The 27249-nt window shown below is 39.9% G+C and overlaps 1 protein-coding gene across 4 annotated transcripts in view; it reads left to right on the forward strand.

Annotated features, from left to right (window-relative positions):
• The window catches only part of TNIP3 (TNFAIP3 interacting protein 3), a 67658-nt gene extending 40889 nt beyond the window's left edge, over positions 1-26769 (forward strand). For 3 of the 4 annotated variants that reach the window (XM_051819819.2, XM_070047668.1, XM_070047667.1), the window contains 5 exons: positions 1952-2077; positions 13095-13145; positions 14014-14112; positions 17333-17393; positions 24603-26769. In XM_051819819.2, the coding sequence (XP_051675779.1) occupies positions 1952-2077; positions 13095-13145; positions 14014-14112; positions 17333-17393; positions 24603-24634 (369 nt within the window). In that variant the 3' untranslated portion in view covers positions 24635-26769. The remainder of the gene's footprint in view (positions 1-1951; positions 2078-13094; positions 13146-14013; positions 14113-17332; positions 17394-24602) is intronic. The other variant, XM_051819818.2, reaches the window with a different exon arrangement.
• The last annotated feature ends 480 nt before the right edge of the window (positions 26770-27249 follow it).

A 27249-nucleotide genomic window follows, 5' to 3' on the forward strand; every position in this document is an offset into this window, starting at 1 on the left:
CCATCTGGGGAGTGAACCAGAGGATGGAAGATCTCTTCCTGTTTCTGTCACTCTGCCTTTCAATAAATAAATAAATCTTGAAAGGGCCATTTAAAAGGATTCTTGATGTGATATGTGGAAAAATTCAGCAAGTGTGTTGTTATTTACTTTTCAGTTTTCAATTCATGGGAAGTATCTGGCTAGAAATACATCTAAAAAGTTCAGAGCACTTTGTAGTCAAGTTATGCTTTCTCTTCTAACAGTTGCGTTTGAACAATCTGACTTGTTGCATTCTGGATCATTTAAGAGAAAGCTTCAAAAATTCATGGACAAATGGAATTAAAAGATAAATGAACATTTTCCATGAACTTTTTGAAGCCCCACAAATGTACCTTAAAAATAAACCCCTGAAGATAATAAAGGTAATATTCAGATTTTAAAACTCTGTCAAGATTCTCAGCCCTTCAAGCACTGGTGGTGCTAGTCACAATTCCTCCAGAGATGAAAATTTAAAAATGGCTCTTTGTGTTCAGACACCTGAATCATTTTTGTTGCTGACAAATATTCTGCACTGGTTTTGAGAGAGTCATTCTTAACACGGGGAGATCACAGTGCAGGTTCAACCTGCCAGTGACAGCGATTCTTTTTTTTCCCATCATTCCTAAGGGAGAACAAAAGCATCTTCTTAATTTTAAGGTAGCTCTCTTGCTGACTTTATACACATTTTAATTGCACACATTTCTAATTGAGCACCCACAAGCATGGCGTCACTGAATGCCACATGAAATATTCAAGGCTTTATATGCTCAAAGACACTGAGTTAGAATCCTAACCCCTACCTGACTAAAGTCATGACCTTGCTGAAATGTTCCATTCTGATCGTATGTCTTCTCCCATTTACAATGCCTCTGGTAATTGCTTATAGAGCATTTGTTTCACTGGGTCTGGAATTGAACCTCAGCTCTCAATTAAAAAATTCAAAATATCAGCCTAGCTAGATGTAGTGTTTTTTAAATGTTTCTGGTGAAAAAAACCTTAAAAATGAAATATATATTTTTGTGTGTGTTGTTCTAAATCTATACAGAATGTGTAATTTTTTCTCTTTGTTATTACTGACTTGCAATTGATAAACCTCTAGTTAAATTTTGTTCCATGGTTCAGGAGGAAGCTACAATGTGCATTAATATTAATAGACAAGAATCTAGCTACTGGGTTTCAGTATAAGTAGTCATTTATATCCTGATCTTAGAGGAATTCTTTTGCTTTATTATCTTTCATTTGTTTTCATTGCTTTACATGCTTGTCTCCAAGCCATCAGTCATTACTATGCCAACTAAAAGCGACTAGAAGTTTGGTCACTTGTCTGGAGTATTTGGAATACCTCTGGAGAAGTGTTTGACTATAATAGTATGTGTTTCTTTTTCTTATATCAAATACACCCAGAGGGCAAAACTTGGGGTTACCTTTTTAACAACCATGCTTTGCTTTTCCACACACGTAGGCCTCTCTTTTCTGTTTTGTGTTCAGCCTGGAAGCTATACTTGGAGACTCTGGCATGTTAGTATTCAGTGCCACAGCTATTGTCAGTAAATTGTCTTTTACAACTTCCAGCAGAATTCCTTCCTCAAGCCCCTGTGCTGAGGATGGATGACCTGCTCCAAAGCAGTGATACTTAACACTAGGTCTGGGATTTCATCACAGTCACAGAGTATGCAGCAGAATAACCAGTGAAGGGAAATTTTTAACAATAAAATTGTTGTTATTTTATTTACAAATTTCTGATACATTCTCATTCTGAGCAAAGCAGATGATAAAATTACAGTCATAGGTGTTTCTCTGTCTCAGCGTATAGACGGATTCATGAAAAGAGGGTAGAGAAGGCCCAAGTTGGAAAGATCCAGATAGCACCTTTCCATTTAAATGGACTCAGTGAAAAGTAAGCAAACAATAATAGCAAGTTGATGCTTTTTAGGTGCGAATATATGAAGAAGACTTCAAAAAGGAGCGATCAGATAGAGAAAGACTTAATCAAGAGAAGGAAGAGCTGCAGCAAATTAATCAAACTTCTCAATCCCAACTGAGCAGGCTGAATTCTCAGGTATGTATCAAAACAAAATAATCTTTGCCACTATAATTGTGTCTTATTTTTATTTTCTCATTAAAAAAAATAAAGGCTTTTCGACTTCTGCTAATTGACATTGGATTTTCATTTTTTTGGAGAGGTCAGCACCTGGAATGGAGTCACTCTTAAATAATCTTGTAAAGAGAAGAAAATGACTGGCAATTTCTTCTAACTTAAGTATATGAAGGAGTTACACAAGAAATTGGATTCCAATATTTTTGTAGAATGTAGTTCTTTTGATCTTTTCTCATAATATTTATCTTGGTAGAATGGGAGTTGAACTACCTAGTCCTCAAATACAGTGAAGTGGTTTTTAAATTCTTGTCATTTTCTTTGAAGGCTTATGTTGGAATGTTCTTGTCTTCCAAAAATGCACGTATTTCTAAATACCATTTGGGTGTTTAGTGAAATAGAGGACTTTGTCCAGTAGGTTCCCAGATTTCATGTGACTAGAGAAAATTTAATGAAGCTCAAAAATGGTCACCAGCTTATTAGGACATAATAAGTGTAAATACACTAAAATTAAGTGTAATAGAATATATTAAAAGTAGACTCAGGAAATCATCATAATGAATAAATACTGTTGTTAATGGAGGAAAATGTAGCTAACAAAATGAGCCACAACATGTTTGATTTGCAAAATCTTGCAATTCTTTTCAATAAATCAGAAATTACTGTGGGACTTGCTTAGTCTTAGAAAAAAATTTAAGTTCTTAGTCATCCTTTTATTAATACAAAGTACATTGTGAATTAAATTTAATTTCCTCTCTGATTTTTTTCAAGGATTAATTTGAAATTCCTAATTATTTATGGAAAATTATTTGACAGTACCATTTCCTCTCCCAGAAATTAGAATGGATAAAATCGTAGTAAAATATAATTAATAACTTTCTGAGAATAATTAATAAATAATTTATATAATAATGGGTGAGAAATGTTCAGGAATACCTGGTGAAGGAATTATTTTCTCAATTTTTACTTGTTGCATACAAGGCTGTTTTCATTTCTTTTAAGCTGTCACTAAACAATGTATTTTACTTCCTGACGTATTTTTAAACTTTTATTTATTTTTATTTTATTTTCAAGGTTGAGGCACAGAGGCCAACAAACAGATGGAGAGACAGAGTTCTTCCATCTGCTGGTTTACACCCCAAATGCCCAATGTAGCCAAGATGGGTCAGGCTGAAGCCAAAGGCCTTTAACGCGATCAGAGTCCTATGAGGCTGGTAGAGACTCAAGTTCTAGAAACATTATCAGTTGTTTCCCAGGGTGCACCCTAGCAGGAAGCTGGAATGGAGGCGTATTGGCCAGGACTTGAACCAGGCATTCTAATACAGGATGCAGGCATCCCATATGACATCTTACCTATTGTGCCAAATGCCTTCCCCTCCTGCCATACTTTGATTTTAGTCATTCTACTATATTAGGTTCATATTGGTGATAAATAGGTGTCCAACACTGGCAATGTTCTTGCCATTACAGAACGTAAATATATCCATCTTACCTAGTTAAAATGTTGGAATATGACCCACAAGTATTTTTCATTCATGCATCATCTAACTTTTTATTGATATGAAAAAATAAATGTACTAAGTACAGTATGGTATAATTGTGTTTATAAACTGAGAGACAATCTTAAGGATACCTATGTGATACTTTGAAATTATTTTTCTTTAAAATAATGATAGCCAAAATCATTTATTTTTTTCATTAAGTCCCATTAACTCTGGTAAAGATGGGTAGAATTCATAAACAGATGCAGATGGGTCAATTTATTATTATATTTACATTATTATAATTATATAATAGTATTTATATTATTTATTAATTATATATAAATAGCATATTACATGCCATAGTATAATAAAAAGAACTGACATTATGTTAGTTGAATAAGATAGTCCATTGGAATGAACTTTAAAAAACATTTTTTTGGGTCAATCATACTAGCACTGGTTACTTACATGCCACAATGTCTTTGTTCTATCACTGAGGATATTTTAAGCCAATGACAATGGTAAAATAGGCAACCATGTTTAAGTGAAATATACTTAAGGAACTTTGAAATAGGAGGAATTGAGGGGATAAGACCAGGTATTCCTATCTGCCCTAATCCCCAGTTGGTAGTAGCTTTGAGAAAGTTACTAATGGTTTCAATTCTTCCCTTTCTTCATCTACAAAATGACAAATTTGGGCCAGATGATCTCAAAAGTGTTTCTTAAAACTGAAAACTTTATCTCTGAAAGTAAGACCTAGTCTCTCCCAGTATACTCACCTGTCTGTATATGTAATGATATCTAACTCCTGATTTCACAAAATGGTTCTTTGAGTTAAGTGAAAGATATAACCTTTATAAAAACCATCTCATGTTATGGTGCCAGGTACTTCAGAAACAATTTTAGTCTATTAGAAGGGGTTACATCTAGGCTGGCGCCGTGGCTCAACAAGCTAATCCTCCACCTTGCGGCACCGGCACACCGGGTTCTAGTCCCGGTGGGGGCACCAGATTCTGTCCCGGTTGCCCCTCTTCCAGGCCAGCTCTCTGCTATGGCCCGGGAGTGCAGTGGAGGATGGCCCAAGTGCTTGGGCCCTGCTGTCGCTCCCCCTCTTCATGGAGGAGCAACACAAGACCCTGCGCTGTTCTTTCGTCTGCTCGGCCCTCCCCGGGTTTGCTGCTGGTTCTTCCCGGGTTGGCTACTATCCCTTCCACCTCCGTGGAAGGGCAGTTCCCCCTGGCCGCATTCCCCACTTCTGCAGGGGAGCGGCACACCGCCGGCCGGCTTTCTCGGGGGCTGCACGGGTTCCCTTAGATGTTCCCCATAGATGTTCCTCGTGCATGCCGTCTCTCTCCTCCTTTATAGTCCTCCTCCGCCAATCCCAACTCGGCTGAGTACGCTGCTCTCCAATCAGGAGCAAGTCCTACAGTTAATTGGTTGAACTGGAGGCAGCTGTGCGGAAGCTGTTTACTTCTCTCCCAGCGCCATATTGTGGGAGAGCAGATGCATAGAATAAGTCTTAATTCCAGTAACAGTCTAGTCCGGTTTGCTCCCCACAGATCCCCCTTTCTTTTTATTTTTGGCGTTGATACGCGCCTGTCTTCGGTGTCCCGCGGCACACACTCTGCTCTACTTGCTAGAGCTGCCACAGGCTCTTACAAGTCCTATCAATCAGGAAAACCGAATCCGGGTCCTCTCTTCGCCATTGTGAGGAGGTTTTTAGGCGCTGATGCGTGCCTGTGTTCGGTGCCCTGCAGCGCATGCTCTGCTCTGCTAGAACTGCCTGCAGGTGTTTACAAAACCTATCAGGCAAACCGAATCCAAGCCTTCTCATTGCCGTATTGTGGGGGAGACTTATTAGTGTTGGTTTGTGCCTATCTTCGGTGACCTGCAGCTCATACTCTGGTCGAGCTTTGCTGGCGCTTACCGCCTTAAATCAGGCAGACCGAATCCAAGCCTCCTAATTGTTGCATTGTGGGGAAGCTTTACTGATGTTAATTCGTGCCTGTCTTCGGTGACCTGCGGCTAGCCGCCCAGGTACTCATCGCCTCACTAATCGGGCAGACCGAATCCAAGCCTTCTAATTGGCATGTTGAGGGGAGGCCTTATTTTTCTCTATTTCTCTATCTCCGGGCATTTCTATTTCTCCCATTTTACTTCTATCTTCCAGCATTCCTATTTTTCTTTTACTTCACTTCCAAACTTCTGTTTCTCTTATCCCCGCAGCTTCCCGGCACCTCGCCCCGCCAGCGGGTTCCCGGCTCTGCGCCGCTTCAGCCCGCGCGCCTCTCTCATCTGCGCAGCTTCCCGGCTTTGCGCGGCTCCGCGGTCTCCACGCTTAACCCTTTCGCGTCTGAACCACGGCCTACGCCAGCGTTCCCTATCTATTCACGCCCCGTGCTCTCTCTGCACGCGGCGGCTTCCGCGAGTAACACAGCGTAGCTTGCGTCTCCGCCACTAGGATTCAATCTAAGTTCCCCGGGCTAGCCTGGCGAATTCAACCCAGCGTACGTCTCCGCCCCACGATCTGGCTTCCCGTCCTTTGCTCCCCGGGCTAATCAGACGGATCCCAATCTGGCTTACGTCTCAGCTTCTGGTTTCAACTTTTCGCCCCCCATTCCCGGGCTAACTTGAGAACCCCAAAGTGACTTTCGTTTCCGCCTCGGCCTGCCCCCCGCGGCTTCAATTTCCCTAACATTTTTCTCTACCCGGTATGTTTCCCCAAGCTTTCCTCCAACGATATTCCTCCCTCATTTCTCCTGGCCTCTCCCCACAGTCCGCGTCCGAGTCTGTTTGTTCTAGCTTTCACTTTCGCTTTCGACCTTAGAGATTTCTCCCAGCTTCCCCCCGTAGTCCGTATCCGAGTCTATGCCTAGGCTTTCAACAGCTTCTTCCGGCACCCTTTTCGTCCGGCTTTTCCCTAGGCTGTTTGCTAGTCTCTCTCTCCGGTATTTTCCCTAGGCTGTTTGCTAGTCTCTCTCTCCGATATTTTCCCAATTCTTCCCGTTTCTTCCCTCCTAAGTTTGCTATCCGAGTCACGGCACCATTATGTCGCTCCCCCTCTTCATGGAGGAACGACACTAAACCCTGCCTAGGCTTCATATCCGAGTCACGGCACCATTATGTCGCTCCCCCTCTTCATGGAGGAACGACACTAAACCCTGCCTAGGCTTCATATCCGAGTCACGGCACCATTATGTCGCTCCCCCTCTTCATGGAGGAGCAACACAAGACCCTGCGCTGTTCTTTCGTCTGCTCGGCCCTCCCCGGGTTTGCTGCTGGTTCTTCCCGGGTTGGCTACTATCCCTTCCACCTCCGTGGAAGGGCAGTTCCCCCTGGCCGCATTCCCCACTTCCGCAGGGGAGCGGCACACCGCCGGCCGGCTTTCTCGGGGGCTGCACGGGTTCCCTTAGATGTTCCCCATAGATGTTCCTCGTGCATGCCGTCTCTCTCCTCCTTTATAGTCCTCCTCCGCCAATCCCAACTCGGCTGAGTACGCTGCTCTCCAATCAGGAGCAAGTCCTACAGTTAATTGGTTGAACTGGAGGCAGCTGTGCGGAAGCTGTTTACTTCTCTCCCAGCGCCATATTGTGGGAGAGCAGATGCATAGAATAAGTCTTAATTCCAGTAACAGTCTAGTCCGGTTTGCTCCCCACACTTGCACCCCAAGGGAGACCAAGAGAAGCACCTGGCTCCTGCCTTCGGATCAGCACGGTGCACAGGCCGCAGCACGCCAGCTGCAGCAGCCATTGGAGGGTGAACCAACAGCAAAGGAAGACATTTCTGTCTCTCTCTCACTGTCCACTCTGCCTGTCAAAAAAAAAAAAAAAAAAAAAAAAAAAAAAAAAAGAAGGGGTTACATCTAGCAGTTTAATTTAGTTGTACACTTGGAATGCTACTTTCTTTCCTTGCAATCTGACTTTGATGTTTGTTTGTTTGTTTGTTTTTTTTCCTCAAGGCATTCTGCTTTGTGCTGTGAGGGAATAAAGGACTCAGAATATAGTGAAAAAGACATAGACAGTCTGTCATTATCAGCTGCAAATTCTGTGTTTGTGAATTTGCCTACTCGCTTAAGTGTATTTGTCACCACAAATCAATACCTGTGGCATTTTTGAGACATCTTGTAGCACACTAAGCATCAGAATATCAGTCACTTGTCATGCATATTCCTAGCTGAGGCAGAACAAGGTGAGGTGAAGCTCTGTAAACAAGCGTGCTTCTATTGGTCTAGTTAGCACCATGTTTTTCACATTTGTGTGCTTTATGTTGATGACTTCACTGTTTAAAATTGCTTTCAAGCATGGTGCAAAAGTCCTTTTTGTGTTTCTAAGTACAAGAGGCTGTGCAGTGCCTTTACAGAGAAATATGTGTGTTAGCTAAGTTCCGTGCAGGTGTAAGGGTTAACAAATCCACAATATGTATTAAATGAGACTAAGGTATCTTTAAACACAAACTCATAAAACAAGGTTATGCATTGATCAGTCAGCAAAATTTTGTGACCAAAGTCTTGCAGGAACTTAACCTTGTATTTCTTCTAGGACCAATGGTTCAGTATTCACTGATTCAGTGTTTCAGGTGACTTTACAGAACATGACTACTGCAAATAGGGAGAAGTGACTGTACATAGTATATGTTGAATTGAAAAGTCATATAGTAAATGTGCAACACTAAATGTGAGGACTAAGGAGGAGCAAATAATTCTAATGGGTGGGACTTGAAAAGGTATTACTTGGGAGGGGACTTTTTTTTTTTTTTATTTTTTATTTTTTTTAAACTTTTATTTAATGAATATAAATTTCCAAAGTACAGCTTATGGATTACAATGTCTTGCCCCCCATAACGTCCCTCCCACCCGCAACCCTCCCCTTTCCCACTCCCTTTCCCCTTCCATTCACATCAAGATTCACTTTCGATTCTCTTTATATACAGAAGATCAGTTTAGCATACATTAAGCAAAGATTTCAACAGTTTGCTCCCACACAGAAACATAAAGTGAAAAATACTATTTGAGTACTAGTTATAGCATTAAATCTCAATGTACAGCCCACTAAGGACAAAGATCCTACATGAGGAGTAAGTACACAGTGACTCCTGTTGTTGACTTAACAAATTGACACTCTTGTTTATGGCATCAGTAATCACCCTAGGCTCTTGTCATGAGTTTCCAAGGCTATGGAAGCCCCCTGAGTTCACCGACTCTGATAATATTTAGACAAGGCCATGGTCAAAGTGGAAGTTCTCTCCTCCCTTCAGAGAAAGGTACCTCCTTCTTTGATGACCCGTTCTTTCCACTGGGATCTCACTCGTGGAGATCTTTCATTTTTTTTTTCCCCAGAGTGTCTTGGCTTTCCATGCCTGAAATACTCCCCTGGGCCTTTCAGCTGGATCCGCATGCCTTAAGGGCTGATTCTGAGGCCAGAGTGCTGTTTAGGACATCTGCCATTCTATGGGTCTGCTGTGTATCTCACTTCCCATGTTGGATCATTCTCTCCCTTTTTGATTCTATCAGCTATTATTTGCAGACACTATTCTTGTTTATGTGATCCCTTTGGTTCCTAGTCCTATCATTATGATCAATTGTGCACAGAAATTGATCACTGGGACTAGTGAGATGGCATTGGTACATGCCACCTTGATGGGATTGAATTGGAATCCCCTGGTATGTTTCTAACTCTACCGTTTGAGGTAAGTCAGCTTGAGCATGTCCCGAATTGCACATCTCTTCTAATGAAGAACTGGATTAAGGATTCCTCTGGGTTGCCTTTAGAAATCTCTCTTTTTTTTAAATAATAGGTAAAATCCAACAATTTTATGTAGTACAAGCAAGTGGTATTTATCCCACGTAAGCAAGGCTGTCAGCATTTTAAAAAATCAATAAATTGGACATACTACACAAACTGCAAAAATGTTAAATGGTTACATCAACTTTTGTAAAAGATATTTGGCATAAAAAAACTGAGCAAACAAGAAACAGAAGAGAAATTCCTCATCTAGATAAAGAATATCTACCAAAACCAACTTTAATAGTGAAATTGGACAGTTTTCCCTTAAGTTGGGGAAAGGGGGAAGTGTCTTTTTCTCACCACTACTTTTCAATATTATGGTGGAATTACTAGACAGTGCAGTAACACAAAGAAAGGATACAAAATGCATACATATTGGGAAGGAAGACATAAAACTGCTAGCAAATGTCATTATTGCATGTATAGAAAATTCAAAAGTACATCATAAGTACCCCTGGAACAATGTTAGTGTAGCAAAGTGGCGAATTACATGTACAATTTAATTGTTGTTCCATGTATGGGTAAGAGCTAGGATTTGAAATTTAAAAACAAAATTAAGCATCATTTAAAATTGCATCAGGTTAAAAAGCAAATCCCAATCGGTGTCTTTTAACTGGACAGTTCAGGCCATTAACGTTCAATGTGACTAATGAAAAGTGGTAACTTTGCCCTGCCATTTGCCAAAGATAAGTTCTAATATATGCTTTGAATTCCCTGTGATCTTTTGCTGTGAGGTTTCCTTCCTTTATCTTCTTTCATACTGATGACCGTGTTTCTGTGTTTCTGTGTGTAACACATCTTTAAGCATCTGTTGCAGGGCTGGACGAGTGGCGACAAATTCTTTCAATTTCTGTTTGTTATGAAACGTCTTTATTTCACCTTCATTCACAAATGATAGCTTTGCAGGATATAATATTCTGGGCTGGCAGTTTTTCTCTCTTAGTACCTGGGCTATATCTCGCCATTCCCTTCTAGCTTGTAGAGTTTCTGATGAGAAGTCAGCAGTGAGTCTGATTGGCGATCCTCTGAAAGTAATCTGACGTTTCTCTCTTGCACATTTTAGGATCTTTTCTTTATGTTTCACTGTGGAGAGTTTAATTACAACGTGTCGTGGTGAGGATCTCTTTTGGTCGTGTTTATTAGGGGTTCTGTGAGCTTCCTGTACTAGGATTTCTCTGTCCTTCTCCAAACCTGGGAAATTTTCTGCTAATATCTCACTAAAAAGGCCTTCTAATCCTTTCTCCCTCTCCATGCCTTCAGGAACTCCTAGAACCCGAATGTTGGTTTTTTTAATAGTATCCTGAAGATTCCTGACAATATGTTTTAGATTTCTAATTTCCTCTTCTTTTCTTTGATCTGACTGTATCCTTTCCTGTTCTCTCTCTTCTAAGTCCGATATTCTCTCTTCTGCTTCACCCATTCTGTTTGTAAGGCTCTCTATTGTGTTTTTCATTTGATCTATTGAATTCTTCACTTCAGTCACTATCACAGTTTCCTGTTGTACTAATTGTTTCGTTTCATTTTGATTCCTCCTTAATATTTCATTTTCACGAGAGAGATTTTCTATCTTGTCCATTAAGGCTTTATGTAGTTCAAGAATTTGTTTTTGAGAACTTCTTAATGTTCTTATCAATTTTTCGAGATCTGCTTCTTGCATTTCTTCTATGTCATCATCTTCATAATCTTGAATTGGGGTGTCTTTTTCATTTGAGGGCGTCATGGTGACTTCCTTGTTTTTATTACCTCGGTTTTTGCATTTGTTATTTGGCATATTGGAGATATTTGGTTTCTTCACTGTGGTGCTTTTTCTTGTTATACTATGACTCTAGATTAAGTGGACTATCTGTTTTTGATGGAGCCTTAGGGCTTGAGATGGGTGTGGCCTGAGAGCTCTGTTTGGTGTCCCAAAGGTGACACTCCCAGGTTAGGAGTGGTAAATCTCTCTTTCTCTCTCTTTCTTTTTTTGATTCAAAAGGGAAGTAATTCCGCACAGCTGAACGAAGTTGGAGGTAGTTAGCAGGCAAATGATATACCCACAGGAGCCAGAGATCGGAAGCTCTTTCCCAAGGACCACACAGGGAATCTGTTTGGCCCTCAGAGTGGGTTCAAATTCTCCTTCAGTCTCCCACTGGGTTGCCAAAGTTACGGAATTGTAGCGTCTCTGGAGAGTACTCAGGTGAATTCCGTGAGTTCTCTCCCCCACCGTCTCTTTTTTCACAGTCTCAGTTCAGTAGCACCACAAATTTACTAGGTCCTAATCTCCTGTTAATTCGCCCCGCCCAGAGTCAGGGTTTTCTGCTAGGCTCAGGGCCGGTGCAGACCTGAGGTCGCTCTGCTTATGACGTATGTCCAAGATGGCGCCTGCTCTTTGTCTTGCTCGCCCTTGAGAGGTGAGCAGAGAGAGAGAAACCCGTGTCCGTACCAGTCACCTTTTTTTTTCTCTCTCTCTCTCTCTCTTCCAGTTAGCCTGGTGAACTTTTCCCCCCCGGGGGTCGTTCCCTCTAGTCTCCTCTCTCTGCTTGCCTGCCGGTGTCTCGGGCTATTGAGGTTCGGCTCACCTTGTGTTCCAGCGCTGGTGTGTTGAGTCTGCCGCTGGTGTCCCGAACTGTGGGCTCCCACGCTCTCCACACAGGTCCGCTGTGAATCACGCGTTCTGGAAGAGTTTCTTCTGCTGTTTCCTCGGGAGGGGACTTTTGAACTATGCTGTACAAGGATATGGAACATGGAGTTCAGGGAAGATGGTGGCATGACTAAAAAGTCAAAGGAAAACCAGCTTCCTGTACATGTGCCATATGTGGAAGGAACCTGGAGTAGGTGGCCATGCTAGATGAAATTGGGCCTTGAACAGTGAGAAGCCACAAAAGATAGCAGTGTGACCTTGAGCAAGTTATTCAGAATCTTGTATCTCTGTATCCTTGTCAATCAAATGGAGATAATTATGTTAATTATCACATGACCATTGAGAGGATCCAATGAGTCATTGCATGTAAAACACACACATAAGTTTATGGCATATATTTAGTGTATATATAACTCATTTTTTTTCATTTTGAAATATAGAAAGAAGAAAGACAGAGACAGAAATATAGAGATATTCCATCTGCTGGTTTATACCCCAAAACTTACCAACATTCAGAGCTGGGTCAGACTAAAGTCAAGAGCCAGGAACTCCACCCAGGTCACCCATGTGGGTGGCAGGGACTCAAGTACTTAAGCCGTCACCTGCTCCCTCCTAGAATGTCCATTAACAGGAAGCTGGATGGGAAGCAGAGTTGAGACTCAAATCTAGGCATTCAGATGTAGGGTGTGGGCATCCCAAGTGGCAACTTAAGAGCTATACCAAATGCCTTTCCATGTGTACAATTTCTAAAACTTACTTTGGAGAACTTAAATGTCATCCAGTAAGCAGTGGAAGCTGTTTCTGTGTCTATATCTAAATAGATCAATACAAAACTGAGAATTATAATATCATCAACAAAACGAAATAACGATTTAAAGCAATCTAACTTTAAAATTTCATCTGGGAATTTTGAGAAAGAATCCATGTATGGATGGAAAAGCCAAAACATGGCTATTTTCATTGCCATTGTGTGTGCTATTGATGCTACATTCCGTGGGCCTCTGAGCAGATCATGGACAACTGGGTCAAAAGTAGCTTTGGAGCTAATTATTTGAACTCTCCTTGGTAAGCAAATGCTTTTTTGTTGTCCATAGATCAAAGCTTGTCAGATGGAGAAAGAAAAACTGGAAAAGCAACTAAAACAGGTATGTTGATCCTTACCTGAGCCCTCTTGTAATGGCTCAAATGGCAATTTTAAGTTTCACCCACACATTATTTCCACAAAGAGCATTTCTCATGGTCTGAATTAAAGGCATATTCAAACTCTGCTATGGATGGCCTAAAGCAACTCATGCTTCTCATTATTGACTAAAACATCAATAGATAGATAGTTCTTAGGAACCACTACAGCCTTTCAACCCCCACACTCATGAAAAACACATGCTTCACAGAGCATGTTACCAATAGCTCAAGCCTTAGTGTGAATTCACCCAAAGGAGACTTTTTTCCATAGGCCCACAGATACCTGGGAAATGCATTTCCTTGGTAGTTCTTGCAGTTGTTCACCCAATTCACAGTGGAAAATGAAACCAAAGACATTTTTCTTTTTTCTACAAAACAGAAAATTTTCTTGAGCACTGAAGGATTCCATCCCCATTGGTTCCCTAGTCATCTTAAAGAATAGTTATTATTTCCCTTCATTGCTAATTTCCTCCCTGGACTTTGGTTATGTCTCTGGCTGCAATTTATCAGCATTCTTTTCTATGATTTTCTTTCTGTGTGGATCCTACATGAAGATAACTCAGAAGCAGAAAGCCTTTTATACATACTTTTTAAGTGTTTCTAATTTTTCCAATGGGAGAAATAATTACAGTTCATCTTTTATAAGATTTGGACCATGAGCCTCACCTGTGTCAACCATGAGTCTATATCGATACACTAACTGTTCTGAGTCAGAAATACAACAGAATAGGCTACGCCTCAAGATTTAAAGCAAACCGTGTTGTATAAATTGTCAGTGTGACTCCCCGACTCCACCCACTTTCAGTGAACTGACGGCATTGTTCTCCTCAGATGCATTTCCCTACCTGTAACTGTGGCTTGGTTTTCCACCTGCGGGATCCATGGGTACCAACAGTCCCTGGGGCTGTGCAGGATCAACAGGAGCACCCAGTAAGTAAGAGTTCTCTTTTCAACAAATACGGACTTGGTATTTTTTTGGTAGAAATTATGTGTATTTCTGGGATTTTAGCATATAACGGTTTCTATAGAACAAACCTTTATTTTATCTCAGCTTCCCACTTGCAAAGTTCGGATGATCTATACACACTCTACTTATCTTTAAGACATCTAATCCACAGGGTATATGAACAAATTGACAGAAACTTGTCAAATTGAGCTATGGTTCCTTGAATGAACATATAACATTTTATGTGGGTCATTTACAACTGGTGTATCTGAGTCTACCCAAAGGATGTTTTTACATGCAAAGAAAAGCAAAATGGACATAGGAGAAAGAGAGAGAGAGAGATGTTTTCTTCAGTTGTAAAATTATACTGAACTAGTATGGCTATCACTACATATGTGCAAAATAGTTTTTGACATTTTCCAATTGAAAGGATTTTCTTAAAGAATTCAAGAAAAAGTGACCTACTTAAGTTGTTCTCCACGGCTGTGTCTACCCAGGCAAAATGAAATGAACAGTTGAGCAATTATTTGTGAGTGGAATTGATTTGGACAGTCAACCTAAATAAGCCAGACCCGAAGCAGCCTTCCTTTGCTTCTCCATACCAGTATTCCACCCACCCTTCCCCCATAGATGCTTCTTCCTCTAGTTTGCCCGTGTAGACAGAAATTTTATACAGGGAAAAAATATGCATTTTTCTGCATTTTGTGCTTTTTCAGACCACTCTCTCCATCCATTAGTGTTTCTTTTTAATTAACAGAGTTTCTAATTGTGCCAATATATAAGATTTTTATCAGGATTTTCCTGGCAGAACCCTTACCAAAAGCATTATTCCCTTGGTTGCTTGAAACCTCTCATACTTTTTCATTTGAGTGTGACTCAAAGTCTTCTTCCCAAGGGAGAAGGATGCCAGGATTGAATGAGCACCTCTTATTTGACCCTGATATTACACAGTACCCTGCTGAGCACTTGGTTTTTTCCATGTAACTGCCAGTTGCTCATTCTGTCCTCACTCCATGCCCCATTTCCTTTTTTCTCTACCTGTTTGCTATTTTTCTGTCTGTACCAGAAATGTTTCTCGGTATTGTCAAACACAAGCGATCATCCCCTGAAATTTTTTTTCAAGGATGTCGAAGTAAACTAAGATTGTGAGAAACAAAATATGATAGAAATTTACTTCAGAAAAATATTCTTGGGAAAGGTTAACTATAAAAGCAATAAAACAATCAAGTGGATCTGGGAGCAAAAATGGCTGCATTTATCTATCTTCATGTATGAAAAGAAGAGAGCAATTGAACTTCCATCACTCATCAAACTTTCTGTGTTAATTAGAAGAGGCAACACAGTGCAGATAATATAGAATTATCATCAAGGAAAGAATTCCAAGCCACATTTAATCAGCTACATTTTCAAGTAGCATGCATAACAATAAATTTTTTTTAATTACTAGAGTTAATTTTAAGAGAATATTCTGTATTTCTTTCTTACCTCGAAGCCTAAATTAAATCATGTGCAATAGTGTTGGTAGATATATAATATATTTACCATTTTTTGGCAGCTCTCCTAGAACATAAAACTGAGGGTCACATCACTTATCCTATGTGTGATTTGAGACAACTAAAAATAAACGAGAACATAAAAAACAGAGGTGATCTCATTTCCTCCTCTAGTTTTTTCATGGGCCGAAAGGAGCCAAGAACCTAGATGTCTCATTGGGTTGATGTGGGGTCAGATTTTACTGAATGTGCCACTTCTCAGTGTTTTGTCAGGTAATCGAAGTTGGGGGCCTGCTTTTCATGGCCAACCAGCCTGTGAATACTCCCTCCTGGCTCACTGCTAGAGACATTTTCCTACAGTTATTTTTAGGAAATAATTAGATAATAAAACAAAATGTCTATATCCTCTGTATCTTGTGGGGAAGTCAGAGGCAGAGGAAAGAATTTGGAGCAAGAACGAAGACCTACTCTGTGGGCAGACAAAACTGAGTCTGCTTGGTTCCAAGGGGCTAAGTACAAGGGTGGCAGCCTTGGAGCTACCTTGATCATTTAGGCCTATAGCCTATTATTACTCAATGCAATTTGCTTGAGTGTTCCCTGGCATTCAATATATAGCTGTTCTTAATTAGGTGTAAGCCTAGGAGAAAATCTAAAGAGAAAAATCTGGTCTCTAACTTAGACTTTATCTTTGAGTATCTTAGAAAATAGATTATTCTTGGGAACAGTAGAAAGGGAAAGATTTGCCCTACTTTACCATCCTGACCCTCTACCAGCCATGTCCTCATTTAAGAGCTTACATTTCTTCCTTGAACCACTAGAAAACATCAAATGTGTTTTTCCCACCCTGGCCATCTCAAGGCCTACAGTGTGATGGTTTTAAAAAGAGTATTTATCAGGGCCGACACTGTGGCATAGCCAGTAAAACCACCACCTGCAGCACAGTCTTCCCATTTGAGCACCTGTTTGAGTCCTGGATGCTCTGCTTCCAATCCAGCTCCCTGATAATGCAGCTGGGATGGCAGTGGAAGATGGCCCAAGTGCTTGGGCCCCTTTGCCCACATGGGAGTCCCGTATGATGCTCCTGGGCCTGGCTTTGGCTGCTCCAGGTCTGGCCATTGCATCCATTTAGGGAGTGAACTCGCGGATGGAAAACCTCTCTCTCGCTTTCTCTCTGTCTCTCTCTAAAACCCTGCCTTTCAAATAAATAAAATCTTAAAAAAAAAATACTTACTGATAGTAAGTTGATTTGCTTTATTTATGGACTATAGTGAGTTTTTAAAAAGTGTTTATATTTGGGTACATTCCCAAAGCACATCTGTGAAAGAAAGAAAGAGAGAGAGAGAGAAGGAAGGAGGGAGGAAGGGAAGAAGGAAAGAAGGAAGGAAGGGAGGAAGGGAGGATGGGAGGAAGGGAGGAAGGGAGGATGGAAGAAAGGAGGAGAAAGAAAGAAGAAAACAGCCGTCAACCCTAAAGTAGTAAAAATTTTGACCAAACCCAAATCAAGAATGGTTTTAGGAGCAAGTAGGGAGGGATGGTGGCTGTAGTGATGGAAGAGAGTGGGATGAGTGAGGTTGGCAACAGGATTGAATAGAAAATTACTTTTGTGTTGCCCATTTAATAAAAGCCACATAGTATAATTATATTTTTAATGTCCCACTATGTTTTGTTTGAAGTCCATATTGCTATAATAATGTTTTATTGTTCCACACAGCCAGACTATCAGTGGCATGCTTTTGAGCAGCTTCCGCCAGATGTACAGCACAAGGCAAATGGTAAGACCACAGCCGTATTGAGCATTCTTTCATGTTTACATTTTAATGGGATCTTTTGGGGATGTTTACTCAACATACATTCACTCGTACTGGGAAAGGGCCTTATAAAGTTGTGTTGCATACACAATTCTAATTTAATGCACCTGGGGTTAAATTGAACTCCTTAAGACAAAGAAAACGTTCAGATGCAGAAATGCATGAATCTCAATTCTGGCTTCTGTTCCTATTCCACTCTGAGGGTCAGAATTCCATCTGGGGTTAGAAATAAAAACTTTAAGTAGAGCTGCATTGTAACAATAGCAAACTCTGTGAGTCTACTACAAAGGACAGATGCGCACCCACTATCCCAGGTTGAGTTTGCTAGACAGATGTTTTAAATGTCACTGGCAGACAGAGGAAACCAAAGGCTCAAAACTGTGTTCCCTTATGACTAAATGTCAGACTCCAATGCAATGCTCTCATTTTAGGCTAGGGTTGCCCACAACTCCCACCTCCAAATATGCTGGGAAAAACAATAAGATACCTATAAAGTACTCACTGTTAAGATACTGTTCTAGATTTTTTTTCTTTTCTTCTTCTTTCCAGAATATTCTGTGCTTCTACTGCTTGTTTCTATGATCTCATGAGGCCACCTAGGAGAAGCCCATATAAAATGCGCTATAACTCAGAATCCCACTTCTGTTCTCTTCATGTATAATCAAAATCAGAATTGCCTGCTGCATGTTTAAAGTCTCACATGACACACACCTGTGAACTTAACTTGTTAATTTATATCGATGTGAATCTATCTAGACAAGCTCAAATTTCAGGCTATGCTTGAAACTTGATCTCATTCAGTTCAGGACTACAAACACAGAATTCTGGTTTTTAACACAAGTGGTCCTATGGTGGTATACGAGTAGAGATGCAGGGATATCACATGTAGTTTTGTAGGTTGTGACTTCATAGATCTGAGAGGATCCTCGGGTGAACAGAGTCTCCTGGAGTTGTACAGTACATACCCTGATTAGCTTTCCACATCAGCAAAATCCATAGCTTAGAGTAGCATCATAAAGAAGAAATATAAAAGTGGTATTTCTGTGATAAAATGTCCACGTATTTATCAGAAACCATAGGACTTTTTTTTTCTTTGTTTTAAATATAATCATTGGTTTTAATGAAGTTCTTGGGTTCCAGCTATAATGGAGTTTATTAGAAAGACACACTATTAACCAGAGGGATTGTGGAATAATGTCTGTTTTAGAAATCCATTGCTGTATAATAGCTTAATTGCCACACAATAATTTTCCATTTTATATTGGTCTGGAATCACTACTAAAGATATTTTCTCCTTGAATTTGAGTTTATTTGCTAGAAAATTCAGTTACTCAGTACAAAATTCAGTAACATCATACAGTCATTTATACATCACTATTGGATTTCTCTGGACCAACGTGATAGAAATTAAAAATTATAGAACATATTCCTAGAAAGGAAGTATGATGTCTTTCAGAAACCACATAAAATACACAGAAATAAAGTGTGTAGTCAGTGCATGAGACCTATTCAGTTTTTCTCTTTAGGAAAAATATAATGAGCTTTATAATATATAACCATACTGTGTAATAGAATCAACAGGTATAAAATTACAATGAAAACAAACTTCTATTGTGTACCAATATTTGATAAAAATATTATTTACTTTATTCTCCATAACAATTCTATGGAAGAAATTTTATTATATATAATTTTACACATGAAGAAACTGAGACTTGAAGACTCTAAGTAACATGCATTAATATCATATTAAAATTTAGCACTGCAATGAGTTTCTTTGATGCATGAGAAGACTTCACAAGTTCCATGAAAATGCATATTATGAAGAAATAATGCATGGATTTCAACATTTTTTGCAATAAAATAAACTTATTTTCTAATTCCATTTTTCATGTACTTTCTGAAGTATCTTCCCATAGAATTCTAAAACATGTGCTTTGAATTATGAGAAACCTGAATCGCAACTCTTGTAGGCATCTGAGGAGTGAAGCAGCAGATGAGTGGTCTCTCTTTCTCTCTCTCTCTCTCTTTCTCTCTCTCTCTCGCTCTCTTTTCCCTAACAAATAAGTAAATCAAAATCAAATCAAATAGAGAAAAGATAGGGCAAGCATTTGGCTTATCAGCAAAGATAGTGCTTGGGGTACCTGTTTCCCATATTGCAGTGCCTGGACTCAGGTCTCAGCTCTACTCATTCCGGCTTCCTGCTAATGCATACCCTGGGAGGCAGTAGGTAATGGCTTAGATGTGTCCCTGCCACTCACATAGGAGTTAGGTTCCTGGCTCTTGGCTTCAGTCTGGCCCAGCACTGGCTGTTGTGCACAATTGGGAAGTGAACTAGGGGATCAGTCACTCCCTTTCAAACAAAACAAATAAGTAAATACATTTAAAGATCATTTTAAAAAAATCATTTTCACAGGGGATTTTAGGGTCTGCATGTGGGTGCCAGGAGCTCATTTTGGATGAAAGGATGCTCAAACTGTGAGGAGGACTATGGCTGAAGGGGACCAGGGCAGAGCCCTCTAAAGAATAGAGACTCATTGAAGGGGCCCTGGCCAACGAACAAGGGTGGTAGGTACTGAGTACCATGTCAAACATCTTATGCCAAATAATTTCCAGCTTTGCCTATGGTTCCTTTAAGGGGGTTTTGGAGACACATGGAAAGTCAACTCTCTTTTCAAAAACTAAAGATTTTAAATGAAGATTTTTAAGGAATTTGTGACTTGGCTTTCTGTCCATATAACATTAAATAATGGTGTTTTGAATCCACTGAAGTTTGCAAATGTTAATGAGTTTCAGTGTCTGTTTAGAGACATGGTTTTACAAAGCGCATTTCATCTTCTTTCATATGTTATCAGAAAGGCATGCAAAATGACCTCGATGTCACTGGAAAAAATATGGCATAATAGAGTTAGCAAATATGTTGTTTGTGTCTTCCTTTCTGAAATGTCCAAAAAGGTAGTTTTCTGACTACATTGCATGCCAGTCATTTCTGTGCATTCCAAATGTTTCATATGGTGCAGAGTTGAACTTGTCTAATGAGCATGAGCTCAATTTTTGCATATTTGGATTGATGTGCAAGACTGTGTTCGGAGCAAATATCATTTTTTCTCTAAAATATAAAAGATCAAAACCTCACTATTATAATTGACCTTTACTAATGTTTAATAACAATTAATTAACTGAGAATTGTTTGAATTAATTTTCTGGAACTGCCGTGACAAAGGGCCACACACTGGGTAGCTTAAAAGAGCACAAACTTATTCTTCCCAGCTCTGGAATTCTGCAAGTCCAAAATCAAGGTGTTGGCAGGGTCATGCTTCATCTAGATCTCTTGGGAAGGCCCTTCGTCTGCCTCACTCAGCTTTGGTAGCTCTTGGTATTCCTCAAGTTATGGCAGTGTAGCTCCAATCTCTGCCTCTGTCTTCACTGGGCTATCTTGTCTCTGTGTTTATGTTGGTGCCAAGCTTTTCCTCTTTTCATAAGCATACCAGTCATAGTGGATTAGGTTCCACCCAACACAATTATGACCTTGTCATAGCTTGATGACCTCTGAAAAGGCCCTATAGTATGTCCAATAAAAGGCCAATATTCATAGGTTCGCGTTTAAGAGTTAAACATCTTTTGGGGGGCACAATTCAATACATAACACTAACTACATGCCAGAAACAATTGTAGGTGTTTTATATATATTTATATACATATCATTAATATTTATAGCAGTCCTAAAATATGAATACTGCTGTGGTCCCTGCTTTACAAATATGGAAACTGAGTTACAGAGAGATAATTTATCCTGTCCAGCACATAGACAAGCCCAGGCAAGTCTGATTCCAGAACCTACATTGCAACCACTAAGCAATAGGGATTATGCTATGCTATACAGTATGGAAAATATAACAATATGTTGGTTTTACATGCATTTGATTCAAATAAATTGTGATGGCCCTGTTCTGAAAGCCATTATCTGTTTCAGTGTGTGTCTCTTTATAACTGCCTTTATATCTCAGCATTACATTTTATTTGCATGTAATAAAAATGACTGATTAGTTGGAGTATTTTTTAAGTTCCTGTACAGGGATCATTGTAAATAGTAAAACCTGATTAATAGATGTAAAAAATAAAAGAAATTGAGAGACTGCATTAGCATACCTTTTAATACAGATAGAGTATTAAAAATATTTGGGGGGGGGGGTGTATGTTTGGCCTAGCAATTAAGATACTCACATCCTACATCAGAGTACCTAGATTCAAGTTTTGGCTCTATTCCCAATTCCTGCTTGCTGCTAATGCATACCCTGCAAGACTCAAGTAGTTGGGTCCCTGCCACCCACGTGGGAGTTTGAGATTTAGTTCCCATCTTCTAGCTTTAGCTTGGCACAGCTCCTGCTGTTGCAGGCATTTGAGGAGTGAAGTAAAAGATTAACAATTTTTTAACAAATTAAAGTTTTAAAAATGTTTTTGATAAAATAAACTTTTTTTAAAGATTTATTTTTATATTTGAAAGACAGAGTTAAGTAGAGACAGAGAGAGAGGTCTTCCATCCACTGGTTCACTCCCCAGATGGCTGCAACAGCTGGAGCTGTGCCGATCCAAAGCCAGGAGCCAGGAGCATCTTCCTGGTTTCCCATGTGGGTGGAGGGGCCTAAGGACTTGGGCCATGTTCCACTGCTATCCCAGGCCATAGCAGAGAACTGGATCAGAAGAGGATCAGAAGAGGAGCAGCCGGGACAAGAACCGGCACCCAGATGAGATGACAGCACTTCAGGCCAGAGCTTTAACCTGCTGTGCCAGTGCCAGCCCCATTAAAATAAACTTTTTAAAAAAATTTTTTTACCAGTGGCTAACATAGAAGATTACTCAGAATTTAAAGATGATAGTTTTATGCCTTTAAATATAGAATTATAGGAGAAATGCCTCCTCACTCATATTATAATGCTATAAAAGTCAGTTTTATCAGTAAAGTTAATGATTTCACTAAGGGAATATTAGATAAGCTATAGAACTATATTTTAATATACATTAACCCATAAGTTATAAATATTTTTAACCATGGTCTTCTAAGTACTAAATATTGTAGTATACATAATATAATATATCATATGTAATATAATGCAATATAATATATATGTATACAGAAAGAGAGAGAGAGATCAGCTAGATAGATCTTAGCTGGGAACACTGCATATAAGTCTGCAATAGTTACAGTTCCACCAGCTAAGTAAAATTATAGTAATTCTTTTAAACAGAAGATAAAAACCCACAGGAATGAAAGTGATGCATATGTGATATATTGCATCCCACCTGGTGAGGATGCTTGCTGGGTGTCCTTACTGTTGGTGCGTAAGGGTCCACATTCTGGGTGGTTAGTGAGTGCATGGACACCGGTCATCTCAGTCCTGTTCATGGCTCTGTTGCATCCGCCCCTTCCCCTCCTACTATTCACAGAGCTTCCAATTCAGCAAATCTCAATGTGGAGTCAAGACAGGACCCTGGCCACCTCATCCCTGGTTCATATCTAAGTTCACTTCTGCATCAGGGTGTTTAGCCTGCGCTCTTGTGAGCATAACAGCTCAGACTGTAACATTACAGTCAATCATCAGGTGCTCAGTTACTGAGTGGAGTTCCTCACCAGTCAGTGAGGCAAAACCACCTCTTTGCAGCACTGTAAGGACCTGGGCCTCCCTTGGGGAATTTGACTTTCCTTCCATTATGACTACAGAGCCACGTCTCAGGGCAGAAGTCTCTTCCTACCTTCGCTCTGCAGGGAACTGCTGTCTCCCTTCCAGAAACAAAAGACCTGCCTTTGGTTTTATTCAGATTTCCATTCTACCATAGATTACCTGACAGGCTACAGCCTATCTCATTGGGAATAATGATTCTTGGTGCCATACCTATTTCATAAAGCACTTCACAGATCACAAAGAAGTTCATTTTTCCGTATTTTAAGATACCTAGGGGGGCCAGTATTGTGGAGTAGAGGGAAAATCCTCCACCTACAGCACCAGCATCTCATATAGGCACCTGTTCAGGTCTCCATTGCTTCACTTCCGATCGGACTTCCTACTAATGGCCTGTGAAATCAAGGAATATGCCCAAGTGTGTGGGCTCCTGCCACCCACAAGGAAGACCCTGAAGAAGTTCCCAGCTCTAGGCTTCAGCCTGGCTCAGCCTTGGCCATTGTGATCATCTGGGAAGTGAACCAGTGGATGGAAGATCTCTCTGTCTGTCTCTGTAACACTGTTCTCCCCCCACCCCTGTAACACTGACTTTCAAATAAATAAATAAATGTTTTTAAGAAGATACTTAGCGATAGGTAGTATTAGCAGGTAATCTCTTCACTTCAGATTGGTTAGATCAGTGAATTATATTTCTGGGTTCAAACTTTTGTTCTCAGCGTTTTAAGATACCTTTTCATCAACAGCCCCAGATCACAGCAGTGTGTTTTCTTATGCATAGGAAAATAACTCACGGTCTTCCTGCCTGCTTATGTTACCAAAATGCTAGTTCAACATGTATTTGGTATACCAAATGTACAACATAAGTATAAAATAAACATTTAAAAAAATTATCATTAATGAGGTAAATAACTTCTTTCTTCGCATTTTTATGACTATTTTCCTGTGACCAAGAATAAACCTCTTGAAATTGTCTCCATAGTGATGCTCATTTGTGACATCCTATTTTCGTCCTAGTAAAATATACCACCATTTTCATACCACTCTTTAAGATACATTATGATCTTTTCTTTGGCTTGGACAGTCATGTATCCAGTACTATGTTTTTTAGAGATAGCTCATTTTGCAAGTAATCTTTCTCTGTGGAGTATATATTGAACCTAAGAGCAATATCTATGGCTTACTTTCACAAGAAAATGCTCACGCCACTGAAACGCCAGCATAAATGAGAATTAGTATAGAACTCTCCTCTCCAGGCATGATTAGAACTGTGTCACAACTGATTTCACAAAATAATAGCGCATATCAATGCTTAAAACAATAACCCTCCAATTCCCACCTCTCAGTATCTCAGTGTAAACTTGTGGGGAGCTCATAAATAAAATGTCTTTTTTTTTTTTTTTTGCAAGTCTAGAAGTTTATGTTAGCTCTAAACCGGAAGAAGAGGTGTGAATTTTTAATTTTTTAATCTGAAATATTTTGCTGCTCTTTTTCATAGGTTCCTCGTCAGAAAAGAGAGTCAATCAGTAGACGCACAGAGCCGTGGAGGACGACAGCGGCAGAGACGGAGTTTGACTGAGAGTGCTTTGTTTCCGTGTTCACTGAGGCTTGTTTCTGCACAGCTGCATGTTGTCTCCTCCGTGACTTGTGCCTGGTCATGTTTCCTTTTCTGTGAAGAGAGGAAAAGGCTTCTGACAGCTGAGATCCTGATCATGTCTGAGGAGCCAGTTTTAACCAGGAATGTCCCTGAAATGAGATTGGGCCTATGGATTATGCGCCACTCCTTGAAACTCTCTTCAGCATATTGCTATTGGACTTACAAAGAAGATTTTATGATTTAAACAAATCCACTGTTGGTGCAGTGATACTATATGCTGACTTAAATATATATGTGTGTGTGTGTATATGGTCAGGTGAGTGGTGCAGTGGTTAAGTCACTGCCTGGGGACAACTGCATCCTATATTTCAAGTCCTGGCTACACCATTTCATTCTTGCTATTGCACACCCTGGGAGAAAGTAGGTCTGGGTTCAAGTACTTGGGTCCTTGCCACCCATGTAAGAAACCTAGACTAAGTTCAGGACTCCTGGCTTCAGCCCAGCCTAGTCCCAGATGTTGTGGGCATTTAGGGCATGTGCTACTGAATGGAAGATCTTCTTTGCCTGTCTTTATTTCTCTGTCTTTCAAATAAAGTGAAAATAATTTTTAAAGTAAAATTTTAAAATGTGAATTCACTGGGGGCAAAAAGCTTCTGCAGTTGTAGTTTTTTAACGTTGCTTCTATTTTCTTCATAGGGGCTGAGTTCTTTAGCTAATTTGACTTGATCCATGTTCTTCATTGTTGGCCTCCATAAACCTAAAAGTAGTATGGAAAAGGTTTATACACTTACCTAAATTAAAGGAGGGTTTCACTCCAAATAAAACGGTAAACTTGCAATGACTCTGCAGACACACTGTTTCCTTAAGATGATAAGAAACTACCAGCCTGCTTCAATTTTAGGTGACCTAGAATCTGAACGATAAAGTTCTAATGGGATGGTGATGGATTTGACTGTGTTCCATGTACACATACAGAAGTAATCCAGGCATATATGAATTTATGATAAAAATCTGTGCTTTTCTTTCTCATGGATTTGAGTATTTTTTGGTGAGAAAAATAATTCTGACTTCTCAATTAAAATGGAAATTTAATATATCTAAAATGTCATTGCAATTAAATTATAATGACAGATGTCTAAAAGTTGAGCAGATTTAGAGGTATCAAGGTCATCCAATTAATCAGTATCTGTTTGTATTCAACTTGTGATCTTCTCTGCGAGGATATATTTAACAGGGTCATGAGACCCACAAACACCTGTGTTTCTAGAAGTACCTAAATAAAACCAGGAGCATCGCTGAATATGCAGTCAAATAAAGCAATGCAGACATGCTGCTGAAACTAGCTTCAGCTTGGGAAAGTTATGCTGTTTAATTCCAGCTCAAACTATTTTTGTTTCAGTGTCTGGATATACATGGGAAGGTGAAAGAACCTTAGAAAATTAAACAGTGTCAGCTTAAGTCCTTAATTCCTCTGAACCATAGGTCTTGAGAAAGAATTATCCTTCTATTACATTAATTTTCAGAAACTTTTTACTACTATTTATCAAAGAGACAAATCATTCTCAGGTGTTACTTGAATAAAAGTGAGTAATAAAAAACAGAAGTAACAAGTCAACTACCTGAAGATACCATGGCATATTTTTAAATGTCTATGTCCTTAGATTAGTGAAGTGAACTGTAATATTCATTTCTAAAGGTATATTAAGTTTGCCAACTGAAGTGTGCCCTCCAGAATAAAAACTGAACAGATAGGGGCCAGTGCTGTGGCGTAGCAGGTAAAGCCGCTACCTGCAGCGCCAGCATCCCATGTGGGCGCCAGTTTGAGTCCTGGCCGCACCACTTCTGAGCCAGCTCTCTGCTACAGCTTGGGAAAGCAGTGGAAGATGACCCCTCCACCAATGTGAGAGACCAGGAAGAAGCTCCTGGCTCCTGGCTTCAGATCAGCGCAGCTCTAGCCGTTGAGGCCCTCTGGGGAGTGAACCAGCAGATGGAAGACCTCTCTCTCTCTGTATCTGCCTCTCTGTAACTCTGCCTTCAAATAAATAATAAATATTTTAAAAAAACTGAACAGATAAGAAAACATTCTTGATAGGCTACTTACACGTCTATCCAGCAGCAGTGAAACACGATTTAACTATCCAGTTTGAAATCATCGTATTACCAATTAGTGAGTTACCAAACATTGGCAAGATTTTGTAAATGCTAACATAATGGGAGAAAATCCAATTTAAATGAGACCTAATTTCATTTGAATTCCCGATGGTGGACTACAAATGTGGGAAGAGGATCCCATGCTCAGAGTGCGAAGTCCATTCCCACAAGGCAGATTTCCACAAGCATGGGTCAGCCAGTCTGTCTTGGGTCCCCATCCTGGGATCATTTGTCTGGAGACTTCTCTGCTGCAACTCATTGTAAGGGTTGCACCCTTTGCTGTGGCTCTTATTTCATTATTACATATGGAGTTTGTGGAAATTGTGGAGGAATCGCTGTGTCCCTTTGCAAAAACAGGAAGTCATATGACCTGTCTTTCTTGGGAAATGCGAAACCA

Source organism: Oryctolagus cuniculus, chromosome 8, assembly GCF_964237555.1.
Source record: "Oryctolagus cuniculus chromosome 8, mOryCun1.1, whole genome shotgun sequence".
NCBI classification, from domain to species: Eukaryota; Metazoa; Chordata; class Mammalia; order Lagomorpha; family Leporidae; genus Oryctolagus; species Oryctolagus cuniculus.